Below are 14339 nucleotides of genomic sequence, written 5' to 3'. Positions count from 1 at the left end.
ATGTTCCCAATCTACCATTAAAAATACAAAAAGAAAAATGACAAATATTATGTGTCGAGAATGTGATGTAGCTTTGTGCCCTCAGCCCTGTTTTTACGATTACCATGAAACTATTAAATTTTAAATTCTTGTCCGATAAAATTTTATGTTAAGTGTTTTGAAATAACCCCTCAATAATAAATAAAGTGATTTCGTAATATTTTTTATGTGCTCTGTAAAATATTAATGTGTTCTGTGTTTGAAGTGGGGTTCCCACGTATCGTGCCCTAATAAACTTGTCATCGGCGCAAGTGTCCATGCCACTTGAAGTACGACAGTGGCCGCCTGGTATGTACCTATGCATGGTTTTTTTACTATGGGACGTGTTTGTTCAAGCTCTATCGCCTCATTTAAGTCGTATTTGTTTATTTTTAGATGTCGTAAAATTATTAGGAATGTATATTTATCGGTTCTACTGCTTCTCGGATTTTTAATGACAGTTTTTAACGAGTTATGATATGATTTATGATTCGTAAAAATCACGCTGCCGACAAATGATATACATTGGGGCGACCATTGGCGCGACGAAAAGGTTAATGGTACCGATGCTCCCATGACTGAATTATAAATCCATCATGCAAAAAATGAATATTCTTCGTCGTAATAATTCACGCATGAAAAAAGTATGAAAGTGAGTGACCTGTTCTGCCTCTCCTGAACTTTGAGGTTGTTGAGTAGGGTAGCGAGCACGTCATGGGGGCCGATGGCTTTGGCGATGTAACCGAACGTGTTAACAGTGGCTCGGCGGATGGCTTTCTTGTGCGCCTTCAGCAGTTCCAACAGCTCGAAGCAGATTCTCATCCACTCGCGGGCTGATACATACTCTGGACCTCGATCCGCAATACGTCCCACCAGATCGATGCAGTTCTCTTGTACTTTTTCATGCCTGCAACACAACAAAACACATTATTGAATTATTCTATAAATAACCCTTTACCTATTACTTTAGCCCCCTTGCATGTGCAAATTCGAGACAACCACAACTACGCGTTCATTGCGACCCCGGGGTGCGCTACATGCCAGGAATCATAATAATGAGTGGAATCACGCATGTACAATCTTTCTCGCTCGCTCACATTTATAATTAAGTTAAGAGCATGAATGAAAAAAAAGTAAGCCAATACGTCATAAACAAGCCAAGCAGGGTAAACTAGAATTTTTTTTGCAACGTGGAACAAAATGAATGTTATTTTTTCAGTTTATTGCAGTTATATTATTTTATGTATGTAATGTCTATTTTGTTTTGTAGTTTTTTAAGTGTTTTGGTTGATTGAAGAAAAAACCGTTGGATTGCCGTTTTGTCATGGCGTCAGGCATAGTAACATCTTTTTCATACAAGAAGTTGACAAAATTACAGTTGAAGCACTGCAATGTGCAATAATATATCTGTACCTCAGAGGCAGACGGATGCAACTCCATTTTTGGGGAAAATGAGATTTTTTAAGAATCGTCATGCTAAAGGCTTTATTTATTAGAGGCAGAGAGATGAAAGTCCTAGTTGCTATAAGGCGTAGCATAAAGATGCAAATGCCATACCTACCTTAGAAGCAGAAGGATGCAAATCCAATAATCCACTAAAATAAAATTCTTTCAAACCGTCTGCAATATGTACTATACGAGAACCAGCCAGGAGAACAAGCTTTAGAGGAGGATACAGCACTATGGACCATATCAAAGTCATCAGAGAAATCAGAGCGGTAACAGGAATGCAAGCTGCCGCTATCCATGGGTTTTATAGACTATGAGAAAGCGTTCTATTCCATAAAGAAATTTTCAATACTCGATGCACTCAGAAATCAAGGAATCCCCGGGAGCTATATAAATATTTTCAATAATATATACAGTAGCGCAACAACATCTCAATAAACCATCGTGCATTTCCTATCAGCAAAGGAGTCCGATAAGGTGATACAATCTCACCTAAACTATTTACAGCTACCCTTGAAGACTTATTCAGGCAACTTGACTGGAATGACAAGGGTCCCCATAAATGGAGAATACGTGAGTCATCTGCGCTTTGCCGATGACAATACATAGTAGTTTGCAAGACTCAGAAGACCTCCAAAGCAGAATGCAGGAACTCGCTGAAGTAAGCAACAAAGTAGGCTTGAAAATAAATGTATCAAAGAAGAAAGTCATGTTCGACTACTTTGCGGGCCAAAAAGAGATCCTCATTATTGGCATTCAGCTCGAATAGGTGAAAAACTACATCTATATGGCACAACAAGTGTCTATAGATGTATGTATATTTAATGAAATTGTTCGCAGAGTAGAGCTAGGCTGGAGTGTTTTTGGCCGCCTGAATAATTTCTTCAAAAATGACCTCCCACTGTGCCTAAAGCGCAAAGTGTTCAACCAGTGTGTGCTTCCCGTAATCACATGCGTGTGAAACATTGACCCTAAGTAAAAGAGAGATCCAGAAACTTAGAGTAGCACAACGTGATATGAAAAGGTGCATGCTGGGCATAACATAAAAGGACAAAAAGAGGAATGAGTGGATAAGGGAATAGACAACGATTTATGATGTGATATAGTTTGCTAAAAACCTCAAATGGAAATGGGCTGGACACATAGCTCGAAGGACAATCGTTAGCCAAATTTAGTCATCCAGTGGCATGGCCCCCATATCCTGAAGCGGGCCCCCAGGCAAGGATCTTTGGCGGGCCCCCTACCTATCGCTAACGATAAAGGCAGTGTGACACTCGACAGTAGCGTTTTCCAAATGGTGTATGGGGTAAAATTAATGTTCATATTGTAGGGTTTTTTTGTATACTTTAACAAATCCTTTTGAATTATGGAGTTGTCGAGTATCGTTACACAATTAAAAATTGTATCGTACAACCACATTATTTTAAATAACATTATAGAAGAAAAATAGCGCAACGGGCGACTTTTTTTACCATCAGAGAATTTGTGTTGTATGTATATCTCACTTATCTGGTCGACTCGCCACACCGGGCCCCTCCTGAGCCCGGGCCTCCAGGCTAGAGCCCTATCAGCCCCCTCTTTGTGGGGGCCATGTCCAATGGTATCCAAGAGGTACAAAACGTCCGCAAGGTAGACCTAGAGGCCGCTGGATCGATGAAATGATAAAGTTCTGCGGAAGTACTTGGCAACGCAACGCAGATGAACGAGAAAAGTGGAATCAGTTTGGAGATTAGCGAGGCCTTCATCCAGCAGTGAATAGATTCAGGCTGATGATGATGATGATGCATTGCATTGATGATGACATAATAACATTTGTTACATTTATACCTATAATTTTTTTTAAAGCATAAATTGTTTTATTTTGGCTAGGTAAATAAGATACAGATCCACATTAAGGTGATGTCTCTAGGTAAAGTTGTTATCGAAAAATAGCTAGAAAAGGTTATTAATCGGTAAATATATATTCAAAAGTAATGAGAAAAATAAAATAAAAAATTAAGATGTATCGTGGAGTTCTATATACCAAAAATACGTGTCAAATTCGGTACATTTCTATCGGGTGGTAAGAATGAATGACATAAGATTTATTATCAAAATTACGATAAAAATGTACGTAAATCTATTACCTAGGGAAACGCTAAACGTTAATTGTAATTTATTATATCCTTATATCTTTTTTTTCAAATTTAAAAAACATCGATTTAGAGGTTAGAAAGCATGCAATTAAAATCGAAACATCTCGGTTCAGACGTAATTTATTGCAAAAAACGCTTAGCGTTTCTATTAAAAATATTATTTAATAATTTTTAGGCTAGTTATTTAAATTTAATCTTGTATTTTTGTATATTAACGAATCGATTGTAAATAAAATGAATATTTGACAAGACTTTATCGACATATGCTGCTAACGCGGAAATAAATCGAACTATTTTTGAAACAGTACTTGCATAGATTAAAAAATACATACACACACACATACATTGAAAATAAAGGTTCGCCAGGTACGAAGACAAAAACTGTGTTAATTCTGCTGTCAATAATTTTTGTTTGCGATATTGGAGCATATGTCAATGGACTACATATATCAACCTCCACTTTCTGAAATAGTGTTGTGTAATTATTTCAGATATTTATTACTGTTTTGACGTACCTACCTTTTATAAAGCGATTTTAAAATAAATATAGTTTCATAATAATATAAAGAAAGCATACGAGCGAAAATGCCTAAGATACTTCTGACATACATCAAATTTAATCTTTGTCTAGTGACTGTACAATTTATCCCTATTTATGTTAAGTGTTTAAAATGTTATAAGTAAAAAAAAATCGTCTATTCACGTGGTAGTCGCGAAAATTATGAACAATATACAATGTTAAAAATAATAAGAATTGTTAAAATTTCTAGTCACAATATTATTCAAAGACAAATTAACCCAATCAAAACAGCCTCGACAAACTTCCACTTCACTAACTTTTGTTCTATATGTTTATCCTGGATACAGCGGCAAACACATTTTGAAAATAGCCGATATACTGGATTATTTGTTAGTTTGGGTTAGTTTAAGTTAGATTAGGTAATCCTAACAAATAATCCAGTATATAGGCTATTTTCAAAATGTGTTTGCCGCTGTATCCAGGATAACCGACTTGTACCCTAACTTTAAATACATACTATTGTACTATATTTGGGCCATCAAACGTTCATTCCTGTCTATGGCCTTAATATTATTATCTACGTGCTTATATAACTGTATGCCGTCCTGTCAAAAAGTGGAGGTTGATAATTTAGTATGTAGAAAATAGAAGTTATTATTAGTCTCCATAAAATATAGGGTAAACAATTCAGTGAATGAACACATAAGAGGTGAATTTGAAAATAAATTAAATTAAAAACGATTAAATGAACTAAGAAAATTATAACAATAGGTAGGTACAATAAATTGTGTATAACCGTGGTATTACTAATTTTATGCCGTGATGCTTTGATAGTTGAACTTTTCATAATATTTGGATCACTATTTAGTTGCTCATTTATCTGCTACATCATAAAGTCGTAAATATTGTTTTTTTATGAAGCAATCATAAATACAAAAAATTAAGATCTACTTTTCAATCATAGTAGATACCTAGGAATATGGTATAGGTGTTGATAATTTTTAATTATTTATTCGAGATCTTCAGGGAATTACAAAAGTCCACACCTAGAAACCACTGGGCCAATAAGGTTTCTTTTTATATCTCCAAATCCATTTCACTTACACATTTATAGGTAAAATAAATAAAACTATCTTTTATTTTATCTTGCACTGTTCTTTAAAATCGACATTAGATTTTTTCAAAGAAATAACGTTCTGTCTTTTTCTTAGAATATTATGTAATCAGTGGTGCACTTACTTCAAATTCTAAATTTTTTTCTTACGTTTTACATTTTTTTTTTAATTTGTCACTTATTTTGTCCTTGGGTTTGCTTATCAAGATTTGTTCGCATGTTTATTTACGTTTTTTCTTACCTCCAACTTCTTTTTTATTCAATTCGTTGCGTGTCTTACTTTATTCTTATCTCAGATATAGTTAGTTAGTTAATACAAACCGTCCACTCTGTGGAGGCCCATATGAACCCATTAGGATCGGACATGGTTGAAACGAAATGAATTGGGATGTCTATATAATATCGACATTGTCATAATTATAACTACAGTCGAACTCGGTTATTACAATCTCGGACATAGCGAGATCTCGGATGTAATGAGGAAACAGTCGTTGACATTTGGTATATGATTTTCTCCGTACATTTTTATTCACTGTTATAACGAGATACTTATCGGATATACCGAGCTAAAATACTGGTAATGTGTTGATCGTTTAAAGACATTTCGACCCTAAGCAATAAAATCCGATCGGACAGGATGCCGCCGGGGACAGATTACGTTTATGACACTAGTTAAGTGTCTAATTGTTGTTTTCGCCGACAATAAAAATACCTATTCTCTGATATAACGAGTACCGCTTATAACGAGCACATTCAGCCGGTCCAACCTTCCTAATAATAACCAAGTACAACTGTATATTCCTTATTTTGTTTAATAATAATTCGAATGGCATTTGTTTTGCTATTCATTTCATATCATTCTTTTATTCCACCTCTAGTAGAAATTCGATGTAATTGTCAATTGTACAAGATTAAACTCAATCTTATAAACATTTGTACTTAAATGTTCATTTACTACTATAAATGAATTTTACTGTAGAAAAATATTTATATTAATTCGTATTGACAACGTAAAAAAATCTGGTTCATTGACTGGACAGGATACCCTTGTATTGCCACTGTAAAAAAAACTACGGTAAACAAAATGTAAAAATCATAAACACTTTAAATCAAATCACATAGACATGTTAGAATTGTAAATATTTTATGGGGAAAATATTAATTGTAAATATTTTTACATAGGTAAGTAAATATATAATAAATTTAAATGCATTTTTATCAAGCTTATGATTTTTAATATGTGGCGACACACAATATTTTATTTTATATTTTATTGCCATCTGGTTGCGATCGACGAAAGTTTTTAGTAACACATTTTTAGAAATTCATGGTAGATGCCTGTAGATGCCTTTAGATGGCGTTGAAGTCACATTTGATCGTAAATTGAGGCAAAGAATTCGCCTTAACAAAATATCTTTAGAGGCAGAAGGATGCAAATCCACACTACGTTTTTTTATTTTATTTTTTTTAGATATAAAATTGTATTATATTTATTCCTTTCTTACATATTCCAGAAGTACTTTAATTGAATTAGAATATAAAAAATAATGATCATTCTATGTATATTTTCTTAGAAGTTATGAGTATTCGTTTAAAATAAAAATTGTTTTTTGGCTCTCCTGAACAATTGGGTATCTGGCACTTGCATCCGTCTGCCTCTGGGGTACAGATATTATTTCTACATAGTTGTGAATCACACCTACCTTTAGCCGGCTCGCACATCACAACTCGCCTCGTGTGCCTTACCGCCATAAATCAAATTTTCCGAGAACAGGCGGCCAGTGTTGCATGACACAACCTCGCACATCTATCCAGCGACAGTCGCGCGTAGCCTTCGAAACGTATTGATATTTCAATGCGGCGATCGGCGAGCCGGTATAGGAATGACCAATTCGCATGTGTTTCTTTGTGACTTCGACCCTCCGACTTGGAGCCCGAGAAGGATGCAACATGTCGAATGCAACAGCCAGATGTTTTTTTCAGACGAAACAGTTGCATTCGGTCTGCGAAGCTCCATTTGGCAACACGTGTTATGTTGTTTCGTTAAATAACGATGACGTCACATTGACGTATTCGACACGTTTTTAGGCGAGACGAGTTCCAATGTGCGAGCCGACTTAGAAATATATTTCTGCCTACTTCATATTTTTCTTATAAACTGATCAAAATCACCGCATTTTTGAAAATACAGTAAAACCTTAGTAAAACGAATTCCATGGGACCGAAAATCGGAAAAAAATTCGAATTACGAAATGTATGGGGGAAAAATATTAAGATTTTGAAAAAATTTTCATTAATTTCGTTCACAATCATAGATTTGCCTACGAAATTTCCGATTCCGTGTGCGGTGGCTCATAACATCTCAAGATTATTTATATTACCTTCTTAACCTTTTCCACTCAAAATTTTTTTTATAGGTACATACCACCTACTCGAGACTTTTTTCCGTAAAAAGCATAATTTCAATATAAAACATTTAATTGGTGAAAAAAATGTAAAAAAATTTTTTTTATTATTTCTATAAAATAGATTTATAATGAATATACTGTACTTATTTTTAGTTTATTTATAATTCTTCATTGTGTGGTATTTCACAAAGCAATCTCCAATATGTAATCCTATAGTGGCTATAAAGTGTAAATCGTCCATACATATAGTTATGACTGTAAATATGATCCAAATGAATTGCCTTCAAATACACTTGTAATATAAGCAGCCGTCTCGTAAATTTTCTAAATTAGTTTCGGGCTCATAACAACTCATTCCCAGTGCGGTACACATTATCAAAAGATTTCTCAAAAAATAATAAATCGATACGTAATAATTTTCATTTGACTCATTAGAGTATTTCACATTATATTTGTAAGGTTCTGAATCGGCATAATATACTAGTAAGTATTGTCATCAAAAACAGTCTATTCAAATATAAAACTGTAAACTATACGAGACGCCCCTGCGCAAGCGAGAACCAATAAAAAATATAAACACACTTCAAAATCATGCGTGACAAACACTTCAGTTCACTCTAGTCTGGGAACGTTCAATAAATAAAATTTATGTGACAAAAAAACATTGTTTGCAAGCAAGCGACCTACGAATAAAAAAAGAGAAGATTCCGATAAAAATACTATGTAGAAATTACGCACGCAGTGTTCTTTTGCCGACTTCTTTCTCAGATAAATGTAATAACCTATTATTATTCATTCTAACTTGATTGAAATCGCTTTTCAATTATAAAAATTGCTGAAAATATTACAAAAAATTACTATATTGGCGTGCCGTGCACTCGAGTAATACGGGAAACTTCTAATGCTGCCGATATGGCGGCACTCGAGTATTAAGGGTTAATATAAGTAATTTATGTTTTAAGAAAAATCTTCACAATTCTCAATGATTGGCTCATGAAATAGTGTACATTTTTACGAATTACTGAATATTTTTGTATGCCAGGACTCTGAAATCATTTCGAATTAAAGGAATGGTTTTATATGACAATAATGTTCAAGGGACTTTTTTTTTGCGAAAATTTCGAATTATGGCGAATTTCGAATTATTCGTGTTCTTATTAACGAGCTTTTACTGTACTACTACTATAAATTATACAACAGGTAATGAGTTTTGTAATTGATTGTAAGCTTTGTTCAACATATTTAAGACGGCTAATCATGAACGCAGATGTCTCACATTTTAAAACCACATGTTTTAAACGCAGTGACATTTTAAGCTAATAGAAATGGTGCAAAATAAAAATGACCTGTTTTTCAAAATGGGTGTCAAGCGTGGCAGCAAGTCTTTGATGGGCGGGGTCATTTTTGTCATTCCGATGACATTAACGATGGCCTTGAGGGCACCGAGGATGGACCCCAGCACTTCTGGATATTCTTCCCCGAGATACTCATACAGGACTACACCCAAGTGACCCATAAGTTTTTCCTGCAAAAACAAACAAATACATACATTATTGACATTATTCAAAAACAGTAGTCCTACAAACTTATCTAAAGAACGGTCAAAAATGGAACTACAAACTACCATATGGACGCCATTTTGAAAACGTCATTCGAATGTCAGATTCTGTCCAGTTCCGAGTCTTGATTGGGTAGTGTTCGATAGTGGCTCCCCCATCCATTCTTTAGTAAGTTTGTAGGTGTGTAATGCTCAAATTACATGAACCGACACCTGCCAAACAGTCAGTATTTAAAAAACTAGCAGTCAAAATGGTTAGAATCAGACAAACATTTCCGTCACTAGCTAACCGATAAACGGTACATAAATTTTCGTATATTGATGTATTCAATAAAGGTACCACTTGCGAAAGTTTATTCATTGCATTATGGTACGTTTACATTTGACATTTATATTGTCATATTTATGTATGACACCATATTCACCAAGTGTAAACAGTAATTATATTTGTACCAGCCACTTATTTTGCGTGTGTCGACACTCACCTGTCACTTATTCAATCTACTTATATACGCAAATGTAAACACCGCGTATTCGACAATTCCGAACTTGCCGCGATATATCACCGAAGTTGGACTCCCGTCTACTTTTATATCAAATACCTGACACATTATTCGTAGTTTGACAGGTACCTAGTGAATTGCATAGGTATATTTCTAAAACAACGGACAATCAATTATCATAGGTACACCATGAATGTATGCCCAACGTTTACGTTAATAAATGTACTGTAGCGATCTGTCAAAAATCATAGACAGTGAGAAATAAATCGGATGTGCCGTGTTCTATGGATTTTGTTCGAAAATAAAATATCGCTTTTTCTCGGCACATACGATTAATTCTGATGCACTCTGTGAAAAAAAAATGCGCTTCAAATGGTATTACCTAATTCATTTTGGCCCACACCGGCACTCGTAATACGATAATATTATATTGAATATGCAATGACGATCAAGTGCTAGATATCGCAATGTTACTGTTAATCGTTCTTCTACATTTATGGCATTTCTAAATTGTGTGTCTTGTTTTTTGGCAAAAGGTCCAATCTTGCAAACTAAAGTTCACAAATTGAGTTGGATCTTCGATTTTAAACTCTGACATTAAACGGAAGGCACCTAGTTCTTCTCGTCGCTGAATCCATTCCCGCACCCATCTAGACCATTTTTTCCTCCTTTTTGTTGCCAAAAGACTTAAAATAATAACACTCGCTGCTTTCTTTTTTATCATTCCCATATTGACAACTGACATAACGTTTTTGAGAAGTATACAAAATAAGTGTCCAAATAAATTACAATATCATATGTAAACACCGCATATATTTATTCCAATGTTGCCATTGAATAAAGTGTCGAGACTTTATTTCAACGAGAAGTATACCAGAATTTTATGTCAGATCCATGCAGGTGTAAACAGTAAGTGAAATTTTATGTCAGACACATAAAATAAGTATAACGGTATAAGTGTCAGATGTAAACGTACCATTAGACTCGATGAGATTACACCATATAAAATTCGAAATATTGATAATTGTGTGTAACAAGCTTAAAGATAGCCAAATCCACCCAATTATCACCTAGTGAAGTATAGTTCGTTAGTCGAGACTGTTGCTTTAATTTGTCAATAAGAATAGGTCATTCTATTAAAAGCAATCCACACGTAACGGGGATACAGGATGCAGTCTGAAAAGCCGCTAAGTTATAAATGCAGTAAGTAGTCTTTCAAGTTTGTACGAGCTCTGGGTGATCTGACTAATATACACATGATTACAATATTAACACGGGGAGAAGAAACTGTGGGGTTACCTCTTGGCAGGTCTTCATGACAACAGCGATGCGGGCGATGAGATCTGCAGCCTGCTGGCGTACTTTGGCCGATTTGTTGTTGAGACGCCACAGGATGGTTCCGCAGATCTGAGGCAGATACGGCTTCACTCGCTTGCCAAGCTGGTTCACGATTGTCCCGAATCCGCTCAACATCACCACGTCCTGTAAACGACACCAAACATTACATTTCACTACATTACAAATTGTGATAAAAAAATATTTAAAACTCATATAGGTTTGTACCTGAAAGCTTTAATTTGTTGGCGATGGTATATTGACGTTGGGAGCATGTGCAATGAGCATTTCTACTTTGAATTTCATTTCCCATTTGGCATTCTCGCAAATCTCAAACACAAACAGAACCACATGAAGTGAGTTAGTTCTCTCAAATATTGCAATCCGACAGCCAGTGACTTTGCGTGGTATTGACTTAATGGTGAAGTATCAGTGGTATGATGTAAATTCATCACTATTTTTAAGAGTAAAATTCTAGGTGTCAATAGACTCAGTTTAAGATTTGCATGAGAGAACCAGCCTAAATAAAATGTTTAAGTTCACCGACCAACGCAAAGAAATAATAATAAATGATAACAGTTTACCTCAGTGGTCTGCTCTTGGAAGGCGTAGAGAATGCCGTCGATAAGCTGCTCCTCCAGCCTGGAGTCGATATCAGCCGCCCCCAAATTGCCCATGATCTTCTCAATGGACTCCATCACCATCTTACGGTACTGCTCGTTCTCATCCTTCAGGTCGTCCACCACTCGGTTGATGATTTCTGACGCACCCACCTGAATATTAAAACAAAATATCATTAACATGTAAATCATTTCTCTTTTATTGAGTAATTCCCCTGGCAATGAAGATATTTCTGATACAAATTTCGTTTTTGCATACAGTTTACATTAAGGGCCCACATGCGCCACGTATGTAAAAATGGAGACTTTATGGTATTTTCAGAGCATAAGCCTGGACATTCCTTAAACGTTGCAGATAATCTATTTATATAAATTTGAAGCCTTATTATCCTTTATATTTATTTTAAACATTTGATAACTGCATAAAGTATTTTTATTACATAAAATAGTATTCTTTTAAACCTCTCGATCTAATGTTTTAGAATACAGTCATATTTCAGTACGTACAACCATGTGCAGTGGTGTTGAGATTTTTTATTCATTAATTTTTAAACGCATTTATAAAACCATGAGTAAAATTGTTGTTAACATTATATAGTGAAATATTTACAATAAAAAATTATATTTATAATCTCTGTGATCCCAAATTTGACAAGAATTAGGCATTTTATTATTCAAAAAATGGGCACAATTAACACATTTGAAGATAATTCTAAAGATACTGATTATAAGCTAAGTCTTTGACCATTCAAATGTGATAAAACATCCTACGAATAATGATTGTTTTATAATAATTATTGACCTAAGAATAAGGTAGTATTTTTATGAAATACGCCATTTCTATTGGCATTTCCCAGTGGTTAAGCTACAACATACGGCCATAGCCATAAATTGACAAATGATAACTGAAGTAGGGAGTAAGATCGTGTTAATGCGCGTGTTTGAACATGTACCGAACCGGGGGAAAAAAATTGTTTTTTTTCCAATTTTGATGTAAGTAACAATTTGTGTAAAGATTACCTTATTAGCAATTTCAACGGTGGTATCGACAAGTTGACGATAATTTCTGCGGTCGAGGGCCATGCGATGGTTCCAGAAGTGTTTGAAGAAGTGTGGCAGGATTTCATCCATTATGTACTGTGACTCCACACCATCAGTGGCGCAGCATTGTTTTACCACCTATAAACAATAACATGATTTTTATTTGAAAACCATTTAATGCAATCGATACTGAATTCACAATGTCAAATAAAAGAGACGCTAAAAATACCTTAAGGACGATTTTCTTCATCTCTTCATCGGGCGACTGAAACTCTCTGATGAGGATCAACATTACTTCCCTGGTGTAGTAGTTGGCGTACTCGGCGTCCATGAGCGGGATGAGGTTGCCGATAGCCTTCAAGAAGGCGGCCAACCCCTTTCCTCGATGGGTCCTGATACCCTTCCACAGAGGTTTCAGAACGGAATCGAACGACTCGATACCGTAAGGAGTGGCAGCTTCGGCCAGGGCAGCGCTCGCCAGAGCTGTTATGGTTCGAACCTTCTGCTGTTCATCCACCAATCCTGAAATCAATTTCACATGATTAATGATTATTAATATTTCCCAGTTTGGGCAATGCAAACAATAACACAAAATGTATGTAAGCAGTGATAGCATCATGGTATTCCGCCAAAAGAATATAATATTCATAATAGTCGGACAATTCATCAGACATCTGTCTTGATCACCAAGATGATCATAGGTCCCAGTGAAGCCCTATAAGATCCTTTTAAATACAATAAATATGAGACTTCAATTTGGAAATGGAGATAGATTAATAAAGATCAATTGAATGAAACCTCACCGTGTTCAATAATTTCGACCAGATTTTTAAGATGGGGCAAAATAGCGCAACCCATCAAGATGGCGATCTGCTGGACGATTTTAATTCCGGTGTGGCGAGCCTGCCACGACTTCTTCGATCTGCACACGGCTTTCAAGAAAGGCAACAAAGATGGAATTCCTGTAATAAAATAACAATATATTTAATCATAACGAAATATGGTAAGGTCGGTTATGGATTGTATTGTATGATTGTGGGTATGATTCTAAGGAGAATACAAACAATTTAAATGTGAATGGGCCCTATAATGAAAGAGAAGAGATGATAATGAAGCATACCAAGAGCAGATGCGACAACAGCGAACGCGCGGGCGGTGGTGTTACGGACGTACTCATCAATATTGTCAATGTCAGGCCTCATGGTGGAGATCATGGTGGCCAGGCCGGCAGCCTTTGCCAAGTTGCTGATGATTTCTCGACCCTCCACACGGGCATGGTAATCTTCATCAATCAGCAGCGGCTCTATCACTACGAGGATCTGAAAATTAGATAACATATTATGAAATTTACAATTATTTCTTCCTAAAACGAACAGGGCAATCTATGATTCCACCAAACCTAGGACTCGGCAACCCATCTTAAAAAAAAAATTCACTTGACAATTTGTTTCTTTCGATATTGAAAAGCGGTAACTTTTCATAATACATTTAAGACACTGCGCAGATCCGATTTATTACATTATGCAGAAAGTAAGCGAGGCTAATGTGTTTATCGTTTACAACAGCTATCATCGACACTTTACATCGCACCCATAGTATCGCCTTGCCTGTCACGGTGCCCCTCCCGCTCTTCCTCAC

The 14339-nt window shown here is 35.5% G+C and overlaps 1 protein-coding gene across 2 annotated transcripts in view; it reads right to left on the bottom strand.

Annotated features, from left to right (window-relative positions):
• Sf3b1 (splicing factor 3b subunit 1) overlaps nucleotides 1-14339 on the bottom strand; it is a 36027-nt gene that overhangs the window by 8343 nt on the left and 13345 nt on the right. For both annotated transcript variants that reach the window (XM_085957856.1, XM_085957857.1), the window contains 8 exons: nucleotides 13822-14020; nucleotides 13505-13663; nucleotides 12931-13223; nucleotides 12681-12839; nucleotides 11625-11813; nucleotides 11005-11187; nucleotides 8991-9169; nucleotides 680-925 (listed from right to left, as the gene is read on the bottom strand). In XM_085957856.1, coding sequence (XP_085813982.1) covers nucleotides 680-925; nucleotides 8991-9169; nucleotides 11005-11187; nucleotides 11625-11813; nucleotides 12681-12839; nucleotides 12931-13223; nucleotides 13505-13663; nucleotides 13822-14020 — 1607 coding nt within the window. The remainder of the gene's footprint in view (nucleotides 1-679; nucleotides 926-8990; nucleotides 9170-11004; nucleotides 11188-11624; nucleotides 11814-12680; nucleotides 12840-12930; nucleotides 13224-13504; nucleotides 13664-13821; nucleotides 14021-14339) is intronic.

This window comes from Rhyacophila brunnea, unplaced genomic scaffold, assembly GCF_057557595.1.
Source record: "Rhyacophila brunnea isolate RB1 unplaced genomic scaffold, BYU_Rbru_1.0 scaffold_7, whole genome shotgun sequence".
In the NCBI taxonomy this organism is placed as follows: Eukaryota; Metazoa; Arthropoda; class Insecta; order Trichoptera; family Rhyacophilidae; genus Rhyacophila; species Rhyacophila brunnea.
The sequence above is the reverse complement of the archived record's forward strand: the minus strand, read 5'-3'. Positions and strand labels throughout refer to the sequence as shown.